At 45.7% G+C, this 22,149-nt stretch overlaps 1 protein-coding gene across 5 annotated transcripts in view; it reads right to left on the bottom strand.

The window, feature by feature from the left end:
- Ntrk3 (neurotrophic receptor tyrosine kinase 3) overlaps window positions 1–22,149 on the bottom strand; it is a 355,416-nt gene that overhangs the window by 221,795 nt on the left and 111,472 nt on the right. For all 5 annotated transcript variants that reach the window (XM_075952946.1, XM_075952948.1, XM_075952951.1 and 2 more), the window contains exons 9-11: window positions 19,573–19,596; window positions 18,167–18,231; window positions 17,155–17,257 (exon numbers count right to left, since the gene is read on the bottom strand). In XM_075952946.1, the coding sequence (XP_075809061.1) occupies window positions 17,155–17,257; window positions 18,167–18,231; window positions 19,573–19,596 (192 nt within the window). The remainder of the gene's footprint in view (window positions 1–17,154; window positions 17,258–18,166; window positions 18,232–19,572; window positions 19,597–22,149) is intronic.

A 22,149-nucleotide genomic window follows, 5' to 3' on the forward strand; every position in this document is an offset into this window, starting at 1 on the left:
TAGCTGGAAAACTGCAGGGAGGGGCAGGGTTCTTGGGAGAATGCAGAAGTGGGGATGTCCCAAGAAGAGAACGAGTTTAGGAGGTTACATGCCCGAGGGCCATCACGCTGTAGGTAATGAAGAAGAGCGAGGGTCCCAGCAGGGGATTTGGAGAGAAAGAGGCATCAGAATGATCCCTAAACCTCTGGCTTACTGGACACACACTAACGTGCAGAAGGTAGGTAGGGGTCCCACAGGCATCCTTTGGAACAGTGTAACCAAAGCATCTCTCCAAGTGGATGCTTCACACCTGATTCAGCTGCCCCTTTGCAATGGTCAAGGCCTCCCAAGGCAGATGGCTGGAGTCACAGCCTCTGCTCGAAGATGGAAACGGGACCCCGACCGGGGTGGTCTCTGTCATTACTGAAGCGCTAGAACTGCTTGTGTGCTGCAGGAGAGAAGGATGGGGCGGGGCGTGGATTAAAGGGCCAGGACCAAGACCACAGAAGTCTCCATTAACCTGCCATGAAGTGTCCGCCTGAGGCTGGCTAAGCAGCTTATTAACTGATAAGAGGAAATCAGGCAGCTGTCAGCTTGGGGAGTCTGCTTGCCAGCAGGCAGGGGGGGTGCAGCTGATAGAGGGGAATGAAGAGCAATCTGCCAGGGAATTTCTAAGGGTCCCTGTATGGGGACAGGCCAAGGATCCCAGGAGCCCTTGGCCTTCTTACAGTCTGTCCTTAAAATGCATAATACATGACAAGTAGCTAAGAGCACATGGCTTGGGAGCCAGAGAGATCAGCTGACCTTTCTTCCAGTGTATCTCACTTGTGAAATCCAGGACGAAGATACTAACCTTAGAGGCTCAGTAGAGAGATACCTGGTTGTTCCACTGAAGGTAACCATTATATAACTAGCCATGACATAGTTGAGCGGCCATACTGACCTAGGTCCTAGGTTCCAGATTCTGTCTTATAACCATTGTCTCAGTCAATCCAAGCCTTTAAGATTTTATGAAATAAATCAGTACCTTCGGGCATACCAGGCTTTCTGTTTTTATAGGATAACCTCAGCAGGGAGCAACATCACTCATATTGCTGCCTGGCCACCCACCAAGGAGAGTCATCTGTCTCAAAGAGCGAATCCAGCTGGAGGGATATCACCATGCCTTCTCCTCGGCTCCTGACATGAGGGAGGCTTAAGCAGGTTAAGATGGGAAAAAGCGAAGTGATGATCCAGGCAACTAAAGGCTACCTGCTGTCTGCCACTGTCAATCACTCTGTTCCAGGATCGTCTGAATACAGGTTAGCTATCATCCTATCTCCATGGGTTCTGAGCAGATTAATGTTTAGCGCAGGTCATGTGGAAACTGTTGGAAACAGATTTTAGAGACTAGCATGAGAGTGCTTGCCTCAAGACCCCAAGCACAAGGACTCACTCAGAACTGTCCAGTAGATCGTCAGAGCCTTTTGTGGGGCAACAGTACTTCCTTGAAGAAGGAAAGTGCCCTTCAAGAGAAAGAATTAAGCCCCCTCCACGAGTCCACTGCCTACAGCATCTGGCAGACCCCAGGACTTCCCAGAACCCATCAGCTCAGCCTGAGTATCCCAGGACATGTGCCACCACCAATCCCACAAACATGTGTTCTTCTTTAGCTTGAGGAATTGGAGGGACTTGTGGATGCCTAATGGCCTGGGAACAGAATTTAGAATCATCTTTTCCTAAAGACCGGTGGCAAACAGGACTGAAATAGTACAACTTCCCTCCCTAAGTCTTCATGCAAACCAACTGCTGTGCCATTGCTGATTATGCAAGCTCACCACAGTTACTGACCATAGAAACACAACGGTAATGGCCATAAATGCTGGTCAACGTTACCAACCATGCAAGCCAGCCACTGGTACTGGCCATGCAAAGTAACCACCACGAAATACAATATAAACTGCCCTCCATTACTGGCCATGCAAGCTGACTGTTATTATTGGTCATACAAGCCAATCCTCATCACTGACCATGTAAGCCAACCACCAGGACTGGCCATGTCCACCCATCACTGTGACTGACCATGCAAGCCAACAACTATCACCAGTCATAGCAACTGATCAACATAATTAGTCATAAAACGTTAACAATTTACAAACTCAAGATAAACACATGATTTGGCTTATTCGCCTCATTGGACTAGATCAATATTAGTTACTGTGCAGAAGTTCTTTATAGTTTAAACTATGTCTAAAAAGTACCAGATATATGGATTAATTAATGAAAGTTATTTATAACAGGGCCCTCCATGTCAAATATAGGTGCTTTTTTTGTGGTTCCTCTACCTGATAGATAACTTGAAAATGAGTTAGCTCAATCTATAACAGGGCCTGTAGGAGTGGCATGTAGGCTAACTCTGACCTGGCACCTGTTTTTTAAATAAAGTTTTATTGGGATGGTCATTCATTGTATGTTGTCGACAACTCTTTCTATGATAGCCTAAATGGATGTAGCTAAAACCAGAGAGTCAGCAATGTCTAAACCATCTGACTCTTCATGACAAAGCATGTCGGTCCTTAATCTACATCAAAGTTTCCCTAACATCAGTGAGCATCAAGCCACCCTGGATGTTTCTGAAGACAGCACATTCACAGAGCCTACATGGGAGTCGCAGGTTCCAGCATGGCGGCCTAGGAACCCGTATTTGAATCATTCTTCCACCACCACTGGTGACTGAGGACACAGGATGAGATGCCCGTATCAGTTCCATGACCCTCAGTGATACCCCATAAAGGAGCAGGGTGCTCTGGATGAGGGGGGGGGTCAATGTCCTGAACCAATCAGGAAGCACAGCTGCCATTGATGTCCTCATGGGATGCAGATCTGTTTCTGTTACTGCTGTTGTTTGTTTGTTTGTTTGATGTTGTTTGATTTTTTTTTAAGGCTCAATATAGAAAACTTGGAAGGGAAAAAAGCAAATGACATTTTAAAAATATATATTCGCAATGATGCTACCTAAAGGTAAGTATTGTTTATACTCTGAGCTATAATCCCAGACACTTCCTGTATTTTTTTAAGGTGTACATACAAAAATACTTCCTCTTTATTTTACGATTCCAATGAGGAAACGGGATTCAAGAAACGGCTTGCAGTCTTTCCTAATAGGGAAATGCACTGTAAACATTTTCACATGTCAATAAATATTACTCACCAGTATCATTCCTGGCAAGCAACTGCAAAAATAGAAGGCGGAGGATCTCGACACGCTGACATGAAATCGTCTCACAAAACATATTGTTAGCAAAGATAACATGACACCGAGCAACGTGAACACAAGCTTGAATTTGTGTAAAGCAGTGGGGAATCACTTGTGTCTGCACTGATCACCTCTAAAAAAATCCTCACAATAGTGAGGACCTCCAGGGCAAGAAGTTAGGAAGAAACTTGAGCTGCTTTCTGCTACATTTTCTTTTACACTAAGGAAGAATTTCTTGTTACATACATGTGTACTATTTCAGAAAAAGAACCAAAATAATCACTTTAAAAATTGATGTCTCAAGCATGGGAGACTGCTCTATAAATAATTGGTCAAGTAAGCCCAGAGGCCGCCAAATAGCAAGCGGTTGGCTTTCTATCACAACTAGATGATAGGACTCTATTGCTGGAGACATCATACACTTTGGTTGCAAGATACAACTTTCTTCCTACTGGCTTGTGCCCGTAGTACCAGAAGGCATAATGAAGAGAAGAAATGATATCAATGGTTGTACCCAGCACTTGACTGCTTGCTATAACACTAATCTTCAAGGCATGAACTTATTTGTTTAACAGTGGCATAGCCGTTATGGGAGCAGCCATTTTTTGAGTAGATCCAAGAACTCATCTACAGAATTTATGGTTGGTACTGAAAAATGTCCTTAAAGTTCATGGCTTTTTTTAAGAGTCATAGGAGAACCTATTATTGTGTTCTAATGATCATGGCATCAAACTTTCTTCTTACTATTTATACTTTTACCCATTTATTTATGTTGTTCTCTGACTTGGATGGAGAAGCGTCTTTTTCTGTGGGCAGTGGCTAATACAGGGATTCTTAACTGGCTGAACTGCTCATCCCTAAATGAGACATCTATTCTCATACCCTAGACTCAGGGATATCACAAGGAGATGGAGTGAGAAAACTTCAGGAGCCAGAAGATAGATAGGGACATGGTGAGACACTGTCTTCTGAACATGACATGGTTGTTGCACTCATGACCTTACAGCAGCTGTGTGTGCCTGTACAAGACCTGCACAAGATCACAACAGTCAAAATTCCACCATGGAGAGGGGCGGGACCCATGAGGTCCCAGCTTTAGCTGAAGCATTATTGGCAGCAGATGACCACTAGAGGAAAAAGCGCTTCTTCTCTTCAGCATGGCCATTGGCGGTTTGCCCATGCTCCAGGTGATAACCCCACATACAGGTGCATAGAGGCGGCACTAATTCAATTCAGTGAATTATTCTTTGTTTTGGTTTTGGTTTGGTTTGGTTTGGTTTTTCAAGACAGGGTTTCTCTGTAGCTTTGGAGCCTGTCCTGGAGCTAGCTCTGTAGACCAAGCTGGCCTTGAATTCACAGAGATCACCTGCCTCTGCTTCCCGAGTGCTGGGATTATAGGCATGTGCCACCACCACCCAGCTCAGTGAATTATTCTTAAAGTAAAGAAGTTGCCATGAAGTGGAAAGGAATATATGTTGTGCAAGTTTTGTGGTGGGGTCTGAGGGAGTGATGAGGATAATGAATAAAATAAAATGTATAACCATGTAAAGTTCCCAAAGAATAAATTTAAAGCAGTATATAAAAACATCTGATATCTGGAGGCTGGGAGAGGCTTCAGTGTGTAGAGTGTTCTCTATTTAAACACAGGGACTGAGTCTCTCTCTCTCTCCTTCTCTCTCTCTCTCTCTCTCTCTCTCTCTCTCTCTCTCTCTCTCTCTCTCTCACACACACACACACACACACACACACCAGGCACAGATGCATGTATGTGCCTGTAACCCCAACTTTGGGAAGCAGGGCCATGAGGATCCCTGAGACCTAGCCAAACTGACATACTACCAATGGCATACTACACGCTCAGTGAGAGACCTGTCTCAAAAATAATTAATTAGTTAATTAATTAGTGAAAGGCAAGTCATAGAGGAAGATACCACCAACTCTTGATTTCTGGCACACACACATACATGACTACATTGTATTATTTACGTAAACAGTAATATACCACGGCATTCGTTTCTCATTAGCTATCTAAGGAACTGTTAGCAAGGTTGTGCCATTATTCACGGTGCGGTAAACCTCTGTGCATGTGAATATGGTCACCTGTTTGTAAACATTACCTTAGGTGAAATTCTCAGAAGTCCAACCCTGGAACTTAGCTTTTATGATGTTTTTCAATAAAACTTGCCAAGTCCCCTTCAAGAAACATTCTCAGCCACACACTGAGCAACAGCGAGCTAAGCGTCCCTTGAATGGCCCCTGCTTTCTGGCAGCCAGGTACACATCCCAGCGAGGCAAACATTTCCTCCTGCATAGCAAACATGGATGCAAGACGGGTACTGTTGGAGCCGTTTCCACACATCCTGGCTAATCATAGCACTCAAACCCTTCCCACATCCCCTAGAGGCCAGGTCAATGCCAGGGCACCCTTCCCTACAACCCTCCAGGAATCCAAAGCTACCTCGCTGAACTAGATTTATTTGGAAAGATTCACTTTAAAAAGGCAGTTTCTGGAACCTCCCAGGAACCCTCCTCGGGGCTGCATGTCAAGACCGGCTGGCAGGTAGACAGACTTTGACATTCTCTCCCTGCCTGGGAACAGGTTTGCACAGCCAGCCACAATGCACAGAGGCCCCTTTGAACTCAAGATGCCTGTCAGGTAGAGAGGTTTGGCATGCGGGATTGATAAGGAAACAATTCCATTCTTTGGCCAGCTATGCAACTCTTATTCCACAGTACATTAGAGGGCAGGCAGGCTTCCAGTGCAAATACCTCCCACCAGAGCGAGAGAACCGAGAGGAGTGAGATCCCTGCCATTACCAAGGACAGCATCTCTGAAGCTGGCAGGATGCCTGGGAAGTCCACCATGGGGCCTCCTCTGCCTGTAAAGTCCTGCCTTGATCCTCTCTGGGCCATGCTTCAGTTCCCAGTAGCCTCCTGTTATGGTTTGAGGGTTAAATGTCCCCCTACAGGTTCTTGTGTTTGGACACCTGGTCCCCAGATGGTGAGGCTGCTTTGAAAGGCTGGGTCACTGGGAGAGGAAAAGGTCTTAGAGCTTGGTACTTCTCTCTCTCTCTCTCTCTCTCTCTCTCTCTCTCTCTCTCCCTCTCCCTCTCCCTCTCCCTCTCCCTCGCCCTCTTCCTCTCCCTCTCTCTCTCTCTTTCTCTCTCTCTCTCTCTTTCTCTCTCTCTCTCTCTTCCCCATATGAACCCATATGTATATATGTCTGTCTCATCTCTCTAAGTCTCTCTATGCCTGACTTATCTATCTCCCTCTCTCTCTCTCTCTCTCTCTCTCTCTCTCTCTCTCTCTCTCTCTCTCACACACACACACACACACACACACACACACATCTCTCCTCTCTGTGACCCTCCTTCCCTAGTCTATCAACATAAACTGTTTCCACCACTCTGCCTTCCCTACCCTCACACACTGCCCCTTCAACCTGGGAACTAAAGCAAACCCTCCCTCCCTTAAGCTGCTTTCCTGAAAGATTCTGCCACAGTAGTGAGGAAAATAACTAACACGTCCCAACATCGCCTTCACGGTCAGTTGCAGTAGAGAGAACAGACAGAACAGAAAACTTCCCAGAAGAGCAGTGGATGACCAGCAGCACCAGGGACTCCGTGGTGGGAATGCCAAACTGGCACCTGCCCGTTTGCCTCCTTAAGGTTCTGCTCCCAGCTCCCTCCTCAGGAGAGAATGTCAGTGTTGACTGACTGACCTCACAGTGGTCACGAAGGTCAACAGATATGTTCTTACAGGAGCGGAGGAGGGAGTTTTGAGCCTAGAAAGCCACTGTAGGTATTGCTTTAGACAAAGACTGAAGTATATTTACTTCAAGAAAGTGGAAGCTGTAGAAGTGACTTTTTTTTATACTCCCACAGTCAGTAAAGCTTTGAGGCAGTTTCGCTTTTTTAAAAATGACACACAGGAAGAAAAATGTAAAGCAGAGAAAGGGACCTTAATTCCCAGGTCCCAGGCCTGGTGCATTCATTCACACTGTTTTAGCCCCTGTGACTATGTATGGTCCACAGAAGAGTCTTCTGGAAGCTTATAGAAGCCTGATTCTCATCCCATCCCCACACCTGTTAAGCCAAAATCCGCTTCATAACGAGATGTACAGAATTCCCTAAAATCCGTACCCACATTAAAGGTTGATAGGAACTGGCCATGTTATCATCCAATGTCTCCGTACAGATAGAGGATGCTGACTCTCACGCCCTGGCAAACAGCAGGATCTCATAAGGAAAAGGCTGTCCCCTTGCTTTCCTCGGCAGGGATGGGTTTCTTGTGGGATGGATCCCAATCATTGGCACATTTAAAAGCTTCAAGCTGGTCAGACCAGCTGGTGTGCAGCCACCTAGCTGACCTGGAGCTGACCTGACAGGTGCAGATGTGTCTTGATTTAAACTATTGCTCCCCATCCTGATCTGCACTGGATGATAAAATTCCCAGTTATATTTAAAATGGAATGTTCATGCCTGATTTAAGTAACCTAGGGATTGACCTAGGTTCTAGTATTTACACAGTTTCACCAAGGTTGTGCAAATGTGTTGCCAAGCCCGAGAACTAATGAGTGAGGGTGGGTTCACTTAAATCCTTGCTCTGAAACTTATCAGGTATCCAGTTGAGCATAAGAGTCTCTCTAAGCAGCTTCCTCATCTTTGAGATGGAAATCATAGTCAACTATAAAGAGCTATTATTACAAGATATATTTGGCTGGAGAGACAACTCAGTTCTAGCTATGCAAGAAGGAAAACCTGTGTTGGCTCATCAGACCCACCTGAAGAGGCTGAGCAAAGTGGTGTGTGCTTATCATCTGGAAGGCTGAGACAAGCAAATCTCTGGGGCTTGCTGGTCACCCAGCCTAGCCTAATTGAAAGAGTCTGTCTCACAAAGTTAAGAGAACAGGCCCTCGAGAACATCTGAGGTTAACCACTGGGCTCCACGTGCACAGAAGTGCACATGCACACACGTAATCACAAACCTAAAGATACATTTGGCACCCACCACATAGTAGGTCATTAATAAATGCTCAATGTACCCCCCCCATATCCTACTGTAATTAGAAGTGAAAATTCATCTGATGTTCCTACTTCTGCCTTTATAAAAAAGCATGGAAATATAATTTCCTTCATAATGATTCAGGAAAGAATAAAGAAGTCTGGACCCGAGCTGTGCAGGAATTTGTATTTAGAGGCGCATCGTTGGCCTCGCACGCCGTCTCCACACTCAAAAAGCCCTGCACTTGGGCTTAATATTCTGCTACAGCTGCTTAGAATTTTAATACTTTTTGAACATTTCCCATTGTGCCCCGCAAATTAGGTAATTGGTGCTTTGGGGGAGGAAGCCAGTGAATGAATCCCTCTCTGGTTTGTGGGCGCACCATTTATCCGTGGAACAGAATAAAATGGTAGGCACAATGGAAACTCGATCGGTTGCTCACTAAGCATGCTGGGTAGTGAAGGATGGAGAGGGTGTCATTAAGCCTTCTGAGAGCATTGGGCCCTCGCTTATGTCCTTTGGAAGATCTGGGCCTGGAACAGGTGGCAGACACACCTGGATGGTGGAAGTAGAGCCGGATGAAGGAGAGGCCTCCTCTTTGCACTGCTCTACCTCCCCATCTTGCTCATCACCATGATGGCTGTGCAGCATGAGGGCTGGGGACCAGAAGGAACTTGAGGGAGCATTTGCAGTGCTTGGTTCTGTGGTAGGTTTTATTAGCATGTGGGTTTTTGTTGTTGTTGTTGTTGTTGTTGTTGTTGTTTTCTTAATTCCCTAATCCCAAATTGTGCTTTCCAACAGGCCCTGATTTTGCTCTATGTATTTTGCTGCCTGCGGCATCTTTGGACATCCTGAAGCTGAGATCACAGGAGACCGGGCTGCATAAACACAGACTTGGACAATGCACCCACATGACAGTTTTTCATTAGCCAAAGCCAAACACTTCCTCTGGGCAAACTAAACTCCCAAAGTCCACGAGAGAAAGAATGCGTGATGAGAACAGAGGTGGGGCTCTCCTGGAGCAGTTTCTGTCACTTGACTGTACAGGGCCAAAGGCCATCTTGGGTAAAGAACACCATAAGAAAGTCAGGATGGGCAGCCCCCAACCTTGCTGGCTTTCCATTTGGGTACCATGGCCCGATACATTAGTAGGATGGACTAGTATGATGAGTATATCACTCATGAATTTGATAGCCAACAAAATACAAAATTTTGGGGTATTTTAAAAGTAAAAATTAACATGAGGTTGCTTTCAATCCTAGTTCTAAAATTCCCACTTGTTAACACATCTTCTGATGTATTTTTCTTGGGTGTAAAATTATTGTGAGCCCAAGACTTCTGGGAGAGCCAGGTTACACCCACAGACTGAAGACATGTGACCATCATCTGCTACAGGGCTTGCTGGAGACAAAAGGTTGAGAACTTCTAAACTAAGCTATCAAAAAGCCTGTTAACCCTATGAGAGCCAGGGAGGATGCCACAGATTAGTAAGAACTGCACTGTGATCCAACATTAAATGAATCTGAGAGGCAACAGCTTCTGAGTGTAGAGCCAAGCACACTGGCTATCCTTGGCACAGCTGAACAGGATACAGTGGCCTGCCAAGAGCAGAGCAGCCAGCAGGTATCCCCAGAGGAAAACATTTTGTATCACACACTCCACATCCAGGGATTTCTCTTCATGCACAAAAGGCAGTACCAGAGAACGCTTGGCTCCCAAGTCCCAGAGAGTTAGGCAAGGGAGGAGGGGAGCAGCTAGGCCTCAGTACCACCAGGGATGATGAGGAAGGGACCTCTGGGATGATTCACTGCACACATGAAAAGTCCCCACAAAGGTCAGGTCAGCAAAGGCATGCCAGAAAACAACACACGCCACCCTCCAACTGTCTTGAAGATCCAGAACATCACATTCTAGATCTTAGTCCTCAAGCAGAGTAAGGTTTTTGTCTGCAATCTTCTCAGTGATGTCCAGGCAGGAGAAGGGAAGGGACTTGCTATGAACCTAATCTATTTAACTAAGGCAGGTCCACATGCCAAGAGTCATTTAGAAGGTCTCCAAAAGTATCAGAAAACACTAAAAGAGAATACAGGTTCTCCTCAAGACAATGTAGGGGCCGTAAGAAGACAACTTAAGCAGGAAGGGAAACAGACAGGCACTCTAAAACTCATGTCCAAAGAGTCCCTAATGAAAGAAGGCCCAGGCCCAGAACCCTAAGTACAAGATTCTTGCAGGGGCCAAGATCACCTTCCTCCAGTGCACATGTCAATTTGGAAGAGGATACAAGCCAAGAAGAAAAAAAAAACACATTAGAAAGGACTGGGCATGTCACATCACAGCAAGTCAGGAAAGCCAACTCTTTCTTTGCTTTCATTTCTGCTATGTGCAGCTCTTAGTCTCTGATCCCCTGTTAAACAGACTTCACAACAGTTTATATCTTGTGGCAAAGAAAGCAACTGTGAATCAGGCCATCAGTGACGTGTGCACTCAGGGTCGAGGCCCCCTCTAAAAGCCGTCAGTGTCCCCTGTGTACGGTAAGTCCCCACACTCTCTCCTTACTTCTTAGTCCCCTGTTCTGTGTTAACAACAGTAAACACATGGCCATGGTATCTCATGAAGAACAACGCCAAGAGCGCATCAAGCTTAATATTCCCACTTCCATCCACCTGAAGAAAACTCTTCTCAGTCCAACACCTCAAGGCCAGGAGAAAAATCAGAAACAACTCCCCCCGAGTCTAATTCCTCCTTGACTGAGTGGTTAAATCGGAGGAATGGCAGCAACACTCTGTGTAACAGCAGCTCCCAAGACTTCTGGCAGTGGTGAGTCCTTCCAAATCAAGACTCTGGCATGATCCTGCCATCCGCTCAGAAGATAGCTACCATCTGCTTATGGGGGAAATGTTAATACTTCCCAATCATAATCAAATAGGCAACCACTTTACTATAAGTACCTATTAACCAACACTAATTGACAATCGAACAGCCCTGTACAACTCTCGTTCACCCACGGACCCATCAGGGGCCCAAGCACACATCTCACTGCTAGGATGAAAAGCAAGCCGGCTGATGAAGCACTTAAGGAATTTACTGGAAGTCCAAGCTGCATTTCTTGACTCCTCTCTGCCCTCCCTCCTAGCTTCCTTCAGTCCCATATGCTTCAGTGTGTCCAGAAGGAAATAAAGGGAAGGCTTCCAATCCGGGGAGCAAAAATAAGACTCTTTCCATTCCTACCTGTCCCCCAAGCCAGGGGTGTCCCAAGTTGACCAGAGTTACCAGCCAGTGGTTTTGAAAGCCATGTTCAAGGAGAATGGCATTCAGAGACAACTAGCTGAGGCACCAAAAGAAGCAGGCTGATCTGCTCACCATCTGGTTGCATTCCCCAGATCGCCCTAGCTCCTACTTCCATGAGGAAGTAGAACCAGGTACTCTAGGCAGCTCTGGGCTCTGGGCTCTTACTGCATGACTCCTGTCTCTGTTTCCCCATCTGCAAATGGGAGCATCACCCTAACAAGCCCAAAATCAGATTCCAGTTCTGTGAAAGCATTCAACAGCTCTCTCTGAGGGAATATCAGGAAGCCAAGAAGTATGGAGTTGACACCCCTAGTCATCTCTGATCTTCAAGTGGTCATGAAGCGAAGGTGCCAAAGACCACACAGTTCCTCCTCTTCAAAATGATGTCACCCCATGTGAAAATTCAAGGGCTGTTTTATTATTTCTCAGAGATGTTAGTACCTCATCTGGCTTTCGTTCTAAGGAGGATGTGGCCTGCAGATGCCGGGTGTACTGAGAATGCTCACTTGGAGCAGCTGACACAAAGGAGTCAGGTCATTTGTCTTGCCTTGAGAGGTGGGGAGGCTGGAGGTAGGGTCTTCTCAGCCCAGCTTGCTCTCGCCCAACAACCAGAGCAAGTCAGTCCCTTTCCTGAGCTGCAGTTTCTTCAGATGTGGGAACCCAGGCCATATCGTAGTTCCAGTCTTCTAAGATCTAATTTTAAATTATTTCGTGACCATGAGCTGCCATAAATTCCGAACTCTCTCCCAGGCCAGCGAGGACCTAACAGAACATAATTACTGTTTAAACTCCAAAATAATTTTGGACATTTCTGTGCTTCCAATAAACGGCCCCAGGCATGAGCCTCACAGTACTCAACCCTCACCCAGCCAGGCCACCCCGGGATTTGGCAATCAAAGAGTGAAGGCCTTGCACAGTGGGGAGAAAGTTCCTGCAGGGCCATGCTCCAGCAGGAGGTCTGTCTGATTGGTCCCATCCCAGGCCATACAGATACTTCACAGATCAGCCCTGCCAGGCTGAGGCACTATGCTTCATCAGGAGCAGAGAGAAACCCCTGCCGTATGCTCGGCATCATTTAAAAACCTTTACGATTCCAAAAGAAGATGAGCTCACATTCCCAGGCCAAGGCTTTGACGGATGGGTTAGTTGGAAGTTGCTAAAGAGGGTCCTGAGACATGACACCTTCAGTTCGTGTCTATGAGATCTGGCTAAGATGCGCATCTTCCATAATGTGGGTGTCCACCCAAATCCATGGGCAGTTCTGAGTCACCTGGCGAGTCAGTAGACAAAGGCAGGTGAGCTAGAGGGAAAACATGCATTTAAACTAAAACACTAACACACAGAGTAGTGTGCATTTTTGTGAATGTACTCAAATATACATACAGCATGTTTAAGTGTGCATGTGGGTATTTATAGAGATGTCTATATGTGCAAGTGCATATATATATTGAACTAGCTACCAACCTCTAACACAGTTATCATCATTTAGGGGAGGAGGCTGTCAATTAAGCCATATATGGGATATGAATTTGTTGGGGCAAGGGTTGGTATTCAGAAACAGCAGAGAGGTGGAAAAAGAAAAGATACAGAGGAAGACTAATACAGGAGAACTGGCAGGTGCACACTGGGCCAAGGCTAATAGCTACCTGCGAGAACAGGGTCGGAGGTGGTCGTTACAGGGTTTTCACTGTATCCGCTGTGTTTAATCTGCCCTAAGAATAAAACATTCAATGAGAATAGAAAATAAAATGCTAATAATAGTTTAAATAGTAGGAGAATGTGAGTGTTCGTCTATTCGGTCAGCTTTGGTATTTGTCTGCACATCTTATTTCTCAGGAGGTAACAGAGATCATTTTGATTGCATCTCCATAGCCATGTGCTAGATGGTAAGAATTGTTGTGAGCATCTTCCAATCCTCCCCGACTCCAAACGACCTCAGATTCCCAAATTAGCCCAGACTAACCCTTTGCAGATTAATAACCTTGTTTTGTCATGATTAAAACTCATATAAAGAAGGCCTGTTAGATCACAGAACTTGGAAGACTAAGGCAAGAAGATTATGAATTCAAAGACTACCTGGACTACGTAACAAATTAGAGTCCAGCCTGGGCTACACAACAAATATAGAGTCCAGCCTGGGCTACACAACAAGCCCTTCAAAAAGGAAGCAAATGAAATGCATAAAATAGATGATGTTCATTTCTAAGTTCAAGCATCCGTCCAACGCAGCGCGAGGCTCCCGGCATGCTGGGCTGAGTGATGGATGGGTTCTGCTGTAAGCTGCTCCCGGCCTGGGAGGACGGACAGATGATATGTGAGGGGGAAAACATGAGAACGCACTGTGGGCAGTGTGTAATAAGGACATTTTTACTACTGCACACTGTCTGAAACAAAAAGGTTCATGATGGAGTCTTGGGGGGGCTATAATTTCACACAAAGACATTAAAAGGGGTCTAGAAAGACGAATGCATCAAGAAATAAGAGGGAAATAAAGACATGGAAACCCTTTTCATGCCAGTGTTAGGATACAGATTCCAATGTTCTTAATGACAGTGTGCTATAGGCTTGGACACCAGCCTGGGGCACTAATGGGAAGTTGTGGAGCATTGACTGGGTCAAGCCAAGGAAGTTAGGTCATTAGCAATATGACTTGAAGTAGATACTGGCATCTCAGCCTCCTCCTGTCTTTCTCTTGGCTTCTATGCCACTATGAGGTGAGTAGGGGCCCTCCTCCATGCACAACCACAGTGACAGTAACTCAAATTCCCCAAAACCATGATCCCCAAACAACCTTCCCTCCAAGATACTGATTTCCTTAAGGATTTTGAAACAGCAATGAGATGCTAACTAACACGGCCAATTACCTACACATTACAGCACGCAGCAACCCCATAGCTAAGTAGTAGTGTTCCTAATTTAAGGGGGAAAAAAGGCTCTCAGGAAATAGATAAGTGTACAGAATCCAAAGAGTAAAATGTGGATTCTCACTCAGATCTGAAATTTCAGGCTGGAAAGAGAGGGTATGTAAAGAGATGGGGTTCACCTAAGGCAGAATTGGGAGTCTTCCTGTACACATGCTGCTACTTCCCTCACCCCCCAGATTTGGACACTCAGTGTGTTAACCTCAACTCAACTGGCTTTAGAATCACCTAGGAGATTGAGCACACCTTTGAAGTGTCAGTAAATATGTTTCAGAGAGAACTGAGGAAGAATAACTCACTTAGAATATGAGTGGCCTCATCCCAGCGATTGAAGATTTGAAAGAGGAAACTGATCATCATGGTGAGCCGAGAGGTAAGTACCCCCAGCCACATGTTCCCGCCGCCATAAACTCTATCAGGCCCTCCAACCATGTGAACTTCAACATATGAATAATAAAAAAAAAATCTTGTTAGTGATCTGGTCGTAACAATTAATATTGACAGTAGCTAATATGTCCATTGACAACCAAAGATCAAAATTATTGTGGCAAATGGCATGTGTTTATTGATTCTAAAGTGAGGTGAAACCTAAATAAAATGGGATATGATCAAGATCAGAGAGATGCAAGATTAATTCTAATAGTCAATCTTGTGTACACCATCTCTTTCCATTTGCCCCATAGCTTCAAGTTTCTTGACTTTAGAAAAGGAGATGTTTTACTTCTACCTATGGGGACATATCCTCCTTGACATGCCAGGACTAAATAAGGCAGCTCAGCCTGGAAACAGAGATCAGGGGACAGGAGATGCAGAGAACGAGGCACCGCCCTGGATGCTGCCTAATCCATTCAACATGGGACACACTGTTCCAGAAACAGGATGACAATTAATAGGAAAAATCTGCTCTCACATCACTGCCAAGCATGTTTCAGGGTCTCAGCTGCTGGTGGGAAGAACAATAATGCCCCATTCTTCCTTTTGGTCCACATCCTGATGTTTTCTTGTGGAGAATAAGGAAAGATCACATACACACACACACACACACACACACACACACACACACACACATCAATGCACATAGCCAAAGATCCAAGGATCACCCAAGACAGAAGGCTTTGAGATGCTCAGTAGTCATCCCATCTAAACCTGTGGAGCTCTGCTCTGACAAATGGTAAGAGCTGGCAGAAAAAAAGTGTCTTCAATCAAAGTGCCTAAGAGTAGTCTGGACCTGTTTGAGCCATTAAAAATCTATTTCCTCCTTGGAAATTACCAGCATATATATTTCTCTTGGTCAAACTACTTCAAATTATCCACAAACACTGGAGGTATCACTCAAAGGTAGAACAATTAGCTACCCTGCGTGAGGTCCCTTGGCTCAACCCTGACTCCCACAAAGCTGGGGGAGGAAAGAAGAAGAGCAGGAAGGAAGGGAAGAAAGAAGAGGAGGAGAAGAGGAAGGAAATGGGGTGTGAGGTTGGAAAGAGGGAAGGATGAAGAGAGGAATACCCAGAAGCAAAAGGAAACATGGCTTGCCTCCATCCATTCATCATATTCATCAAAAGCCAAGAGTTCAGAAGCAGAAGACTCCAGAAAAACCAATCTAGCTGGCTCTACATTTCAACCCTTTGGTCATCTCTGAGTAGTTCTATATGCTAGTACTCATAATTTTTAAGGGAGACCCAGAATCTTGAGAATATAACCAAATCTGGCTCCTTTTACATACAAATACTTGACCCTTGACCATGTAGCTATTCAAACATTCATTTTTGCATATGAATCTATGGATTGATCCTCCTGTGAACGTCATTCATGTTTTCTGTTGTAATCCCTGAGCCCCAAGGTCAGGACTCCCGCCACAAAAACCAGCTTCTAGTATCAAAGCCTCAGAAGTTCATCCTTCTGGGTTTCATGATGTCACCAGCAAACATCAGCATGGATGTTGCTTAAGTAACTTTTAACTCTCCCTCTCCACCCACCTCTGCCAACATCAGCCATGCATGGCAGCCCCAGCTGGGAAGACATCTGGTTCAATTCTAGAACCAGAAGCACCCAGTTTCTTTCAAATCATTGGTCTATATCCGACTCTGAGACCAGGCAGGTAAATGCTAATTCAACATGTTAACCCTTTTCATGCCAGATACCTCACAGGAGCTTGGGCAGAACACCACATCCCAGCACTCCCCTTCTGCCCTAATGGGGCCGAGTACTCTGACGTGGAAGTTGGCCAGCGGATTTAGAAACCGTGTTGCTCTTGGCATCCATTCCAGGACTCTGTGCAGAGCTACGTGCTGAGCTACAGCAGCACAGACAGCTTTTCAATACCAGAATTCACCACCCTCCATCTCACTGGGCTAAGTCACGACGAGATTTCAAAGACAAGAGAAAAAAAGAATCATTCACATGAGCCGTCCCTTAGACCACCACTAATGAAAAGAATGGTCATTTGCCTCATAACCACTTTCTGCTCAAACATCATCACACAAGTCCATCTGAGCAACCAGCAGTTTTTCATTTCCAGCATCCATATTTGGTTCTCATAAATCCCAACACAGTCTTTGGTCCATAGTTACCCAGAACAGGGTACAGACAGGTGTCTCCACTGGGGCTATGGAGATCCAATGACCAGAGGCTTCTTCAGAGAGTACACAGAGTGAAACCAGTATCTTTTGATGACAAGGAGCTAGGCTTCTGTTATGGAACTCTTGGAACCAAACAGCGCCACCTTACCCTTCATTCCGAATTTGGACCGGCGACCATACTTGTTGATCATGATGAAGAGAACCACCAGAAGGACGCAGGCAAAGGCAGCAAGTCCGACCGCTATGGATACCTAGTAGGAGCCAAAAAGAGAGACAGTCAGGAGCCGTGATGGGAAGCCTCCGAGCCTCAGAAGTAATGTGTGTGCCCACTGAGAACAAACAAGTTTTGACAGAACAGGACCCTCTAACACTTCTGCTACTGAGGTGTGTGTAACCTGAAACCTACATGCCCAGTGCAGCCGTGACAGCTCTGTATGTGGCAAAGCCAAGTCACGATGCCGAACTATTGGGCAACCCTGGAGTTAAGTCTTTAAAAGTGGTTTGTGAGACCCTAAAAGAACTTTTAAATTTTTTATTTAAAAAATATAAATTAATAAGCTTGATTAAGGGGAGGTTCCCAGGTTCAATACTCTGAGTCCTCTTATCTGGAAGCCATTCTAGAATTGCAATAGCAAGCTGAGAGAAACCTCTGTCTAATGTTTTGACTAGCAAGTAAATTCTCTATCTTTCCACCAAAATCTTTATACAGCAGTCCTACTCAGAGAAGACTAGGAGTTCTGCATCAACAGACTCCTTTCTATGTCTCCCCAGGAAAGTCTCAGATTCTGAGTCAGGACCAGGAAAACCTATCCAAGGAGAGGCTCTGAGTAATTTGGGGTTTTGTAGAAGGTTTGTCCAGTCAGCAGGCCTTGCATGCCTGCTGGGCCTGGCTCGTAGCAGACTGGGAATTTCAAACTGTTCTCTTCCTAGCCCTGGGTCTTAGAGCTGACTCTCAAAGGCTTCTTCAAACAATGAGACACTCTCATCAAACATGGACGGTTTAAACCATCTCAAAGGGAAGCTCTCCCCACTGCTTCTTTTTTCCCTACCATTGGTACTGCTCCAAGTAAGAGACTATATGGGGAAGTTAGCACCTCAAATGAAGTCCAAAAATGACTCTACCCTTCAGTGTTTTCATCTAGACTCAGGAATTAACTCACCCCAAAAGTGTCTTCCTCTGGTTTGTGGGTCACAGTGACAGGGGGTGTGGGGCTCACATCAGACTCTGAAAAGATGACAGGGGAGGGGATGGCAGTTAGCTTATTAGCCAGGAGTCCCGGTTCATGCCTGCTCTGTGCTTGGGAAGCAGGTCCCTAGAGTCACCCTTGTAGCTGAGCAGACACCCCCAGGAACTGAGTAAGCCCCAGCAGAGCTACCTGTACCACGCTTCAGTGGGGGAAAAAAAACACTCAAAAGAATGCAGACCCCCATCCCACCTCCTGGCCTAGCCCAGAGAACACACCACAATCTGGGCAACATGCACCCTGAAGCGCAGGACAGGAATGATGAAAACAGTTTAGAATCCAGGCTAGCCTGGAGAGTAGGGAGATTTTAACAGTGGCAACAGCCGTCACTAACATTGCTATCTCTTGCTTAGCCTCTTTCGCTCTCCCTTCCTGTCTCATTCCTTCCCGCTTTCACTCGAAGGCCTCAGTGAAATCCGGGCTCACATCTTAATGAACAGCCCTCTAGCCATGCCCCAAGACTGATTTCAGAACACAGTGGCAGTTGGAACAACATTCAACGGACCAGGAAACACCACCGAGGGGCATCCTCTGTCTACAATCACTTCCTTGCAAGAAACAATCCCAGCTCTGAATTCTCTTAAGGGACACCTGTGGGATTATAAGAGATTTTTATGACCAAGAACAATTGAAGGGGTCACATATGGAACTTACACATGTGCCAAAGGGCCGGAATATTCCTAAGTAGGGCTGTTCTACTATCTCTGACCTGAAACTGGGCAGAAGCGGCAATGTTGGCTGCTGTTCCCACCTTGGGAGAGTAATCAAAAAGAAAGCGAAACCCCACTCCTTCAAGGACTGTCCAGCCCTGCGCTGGACTCTATTATGAACTGAGCTTCAGTGGTGCAATTCAAGGATGCGTGAGCCCCTGAGAAACCATAGGTTCTGGCCAAAGGCAGGTGAGAAAGACTGGCAAGTTTCCGGGCCCCATATTTTCTCTCTTAGAACAACTGAGGTGATCAGTGAGGATCCTAAAAGCTGTTCTTTACCTGTGGCAGACTCTTTTCAGTCAGGTAGAGAGGTTTGCAATATAGTCAAACCTCAGAAAACACTGAGTGGGGCCAAGTGGCTCAGTTGCAGAATACTACCTAACCCTGTATTTAATCCCATTACAGAACAAGGCGGTTGCTAGTTGTCTAAGAGAAACTGTGGTCCAGAGCAACTGTCCGAGTGGGCCTAGGATTTCTTTCTTTTCGTAATGTACTGACACCCTCAATTGCCAAGAGCAGGGAACATGGACTAGGCAAGAGGGAAGTCTGTATTTGACAGTCACCAAACTATCAGGACACAAGTGTTTCAAACCCAAAGCCAAGCACACTTACCAAAGTCAAAGAAATCTGTGCTCTCTGGGGGGAAGAAAAGAACAAAGATGTAATTAACAAATATAATAATAACCAAAGATGGGGGGTTGTATAGGACAGCAACCTACTAGCTGGAACCTCTTCCTCTTAACACAGTCCCCATTCCCACAGCAAGGGACACCTAGGAATCCTTCCTAAGTCACGCTCCCCAACCAGTGCACAACCTCTTTGGGGCATAGTCCCCACAATGGAGGCTAGACAGATGCAACTCCTGGTCTCAGAGAAGGAAGCCCACCTGTGAGCTGACAACCAAGCTAGTTTCACTGTGAGGCAGAGGACTGAGGCCCTAGCCCCATCCTGTCCACAGCTGTCCCTCTTTCAGGTACTAGAACACTGGAGCCGGTGCTTCAGAGCAGCTCCAGCCATGACCCTAGAATAAACTTCTTTCCCTCAGTATGTGTGGGCAAGGCTGACAGGTCACTGAGAAGTCTGGGGAATGCCCCACCCCCTAGGATTTTCTTATCATCCACATGGACATGTGTTACCTGAACTCTGACCTATGGAAATGGCTCTCCCAATAATGGAAGAAAATCCTTAAATGGGTCTTAATTATGAGCCATGAGCTGTGCTCAGTGCTTCAGGTACTATGTCCTTCAAACCTTTATCATCTCCAAGGAGATGAATAGCAGAGTTATAGAGATGAACTAATTGAATACCATTCATCTAGAAAGCAATTGGAGATGATTCAAATCTAAGACTGGGCTCTTCAGCACTCTCCAGTGCTGCTCAAATTTGAGCACATGACAGAACGAATCATCGGAAGGTGAGTGGCACCATCCTCCACCGAAAGGAAAGAGAACTTCTTCAAGGAATGGACTATTTCATATCTGGGACAGGAAAATTAAAAATGTGCTTTGGGTAGCTTGCGGAACCAGAAAACAAGAAAGTGCTTAAAGATATGTGGTCCTGGAAAGAGAAAGCAGGTAGTGATGCCCATCTGAAATGTTTAATAATCTGAGCAAAAAATTAGTAAGAGTCATGGGGTGTTCTAGACTGCACTGTGTTGCTTCACAATCCATAGGACTAAGGTGTAACCCCCGTACTTCAGAATGTCACTATATTTGGAGATAAGGGGCATACGTGAAAATGAAGCCATTGGGGGCCAGATAAGAAGAGATTAGAACATTGATGTGCTCAGAGGCGAGGCCAAGTAAAGGTGCAGCAAGGATAGCACCTACAAGCCAAGGAGAGAGGCCTTGAAAGAAAGCTAGCCTGGCAACAGTTGGTCTCAGATTCCCAACCTCCAGCGCTGTGATAAAATGGATTTTTGCTACTTAAGATACCCAGTCTACACCACTTTATCATGGCAAACCTAGACAACAAACACATGAATTTGCAAAAACACCCATAGGCCTTTATATACACAACTGTAGAGCTAAGCAAAGGAGTGGAAGAGGCCCTCCTTCACAGTGATTCCTGCTAATAAAGGGGAGGATGGAAACAGAAACCATCCTCATTTGGTAAATGCTATAGTGATAACTGCTTAGGCAAGAATCATTAATAAATGTTGAAACTGCTGTATGGAAATGCTGTAGGAATTCCTACCGCCAGTAGCCTTTAAGTTACCTGCCTACTTGGGCGTGGCCTTTTATACTGTTTATGCCCAAGTAAAGCACGCATCCGGCCTCTTTTCCAGCTGCGGGATTCAGTTGCTGTTCTCTGTTCCAGCAAAGGATTGTGATTTGTGAGTCTACCCCTAAATAAATAACTCTCTATTATTCTCAATTCTGAGCTAGTGCGGGATTTCTTTTAAGGGTCCTTCTTCATGGAAAGATGGTGAGAAACAAGCTATGTGTGTCCTTTCGGATCCTTATTCAGATTAACTAAGGGTGAAATAAGTCCCTGTGCAGTGGAGGACTCCGGCGAACAACATCTTGACCAAATGCTAAAGTTGGCCTCACCTCTGATAAACCATGTTAACATCCTGCATTCTTCAACAGGAGGAACCAAAAAGTGTGGGAAAAGACTCAATGGCATCTGTGGAGGCCAAATGAAAGATAGAAGAAAGTTCTCTGCAATGTTTCATAATTTTGACCTTTTTTAGAGCCCAAGTTATTTCAAAGTGGAGTGAAATCAAATCAGGACTGGGAGTCCTCAACCCAGCATTTCTGGTTCATAAGGTCTTAAGAGAGTGTCTGTGTTCCTGAAGATGGAATCCAGGGCCCCACACAGGCAAGTGCTCCAACACCAAACCATGTCACCAGGCCTTGGTGCATTCCAAGCAAACCCTCCACCACTGATAGGCCCCACCTCCAGCTCCACAGTGATGCATTCTGAACAGGTGCTCTACCGCTAAGCAGTGTTCCTAGCTCTGAGAAATTGCCTAACTTCTCAGGTGATAAGGATGTTGGTAATGCCTCTGGAAGCCATGCCCCACAACACCAGCCCCCTGTCACAAGCCTGCCAGGCCCTGAAATGTAAGAACAAATCCTTCACTGGCTGGCTCATCCGCTGTTTCATTCATTCATCACTGTGGTCCTCCACTTACCAGACCTTGGTCAAGTCCTCTTAGGAACTGTAGCCAGCAGAACACTAAAT

The sequence above is a fragment of the Microtus pennsylvanicus genome, chromosome 18 (assembly GCF_037038515.1).
Source record: "Microtus pennsylvanicus isolate mMicPen1 chromosome 18, mMicPen1.hap1, whole genome shotgun sequence".
NCBI classification, from domain to species: domain Eukaryota; kingdom Metazoa; phylum Chordata; class Mammalia; order Rodentia; family Cricetidae; genus Microtus; species Microtus pennsylvanicus.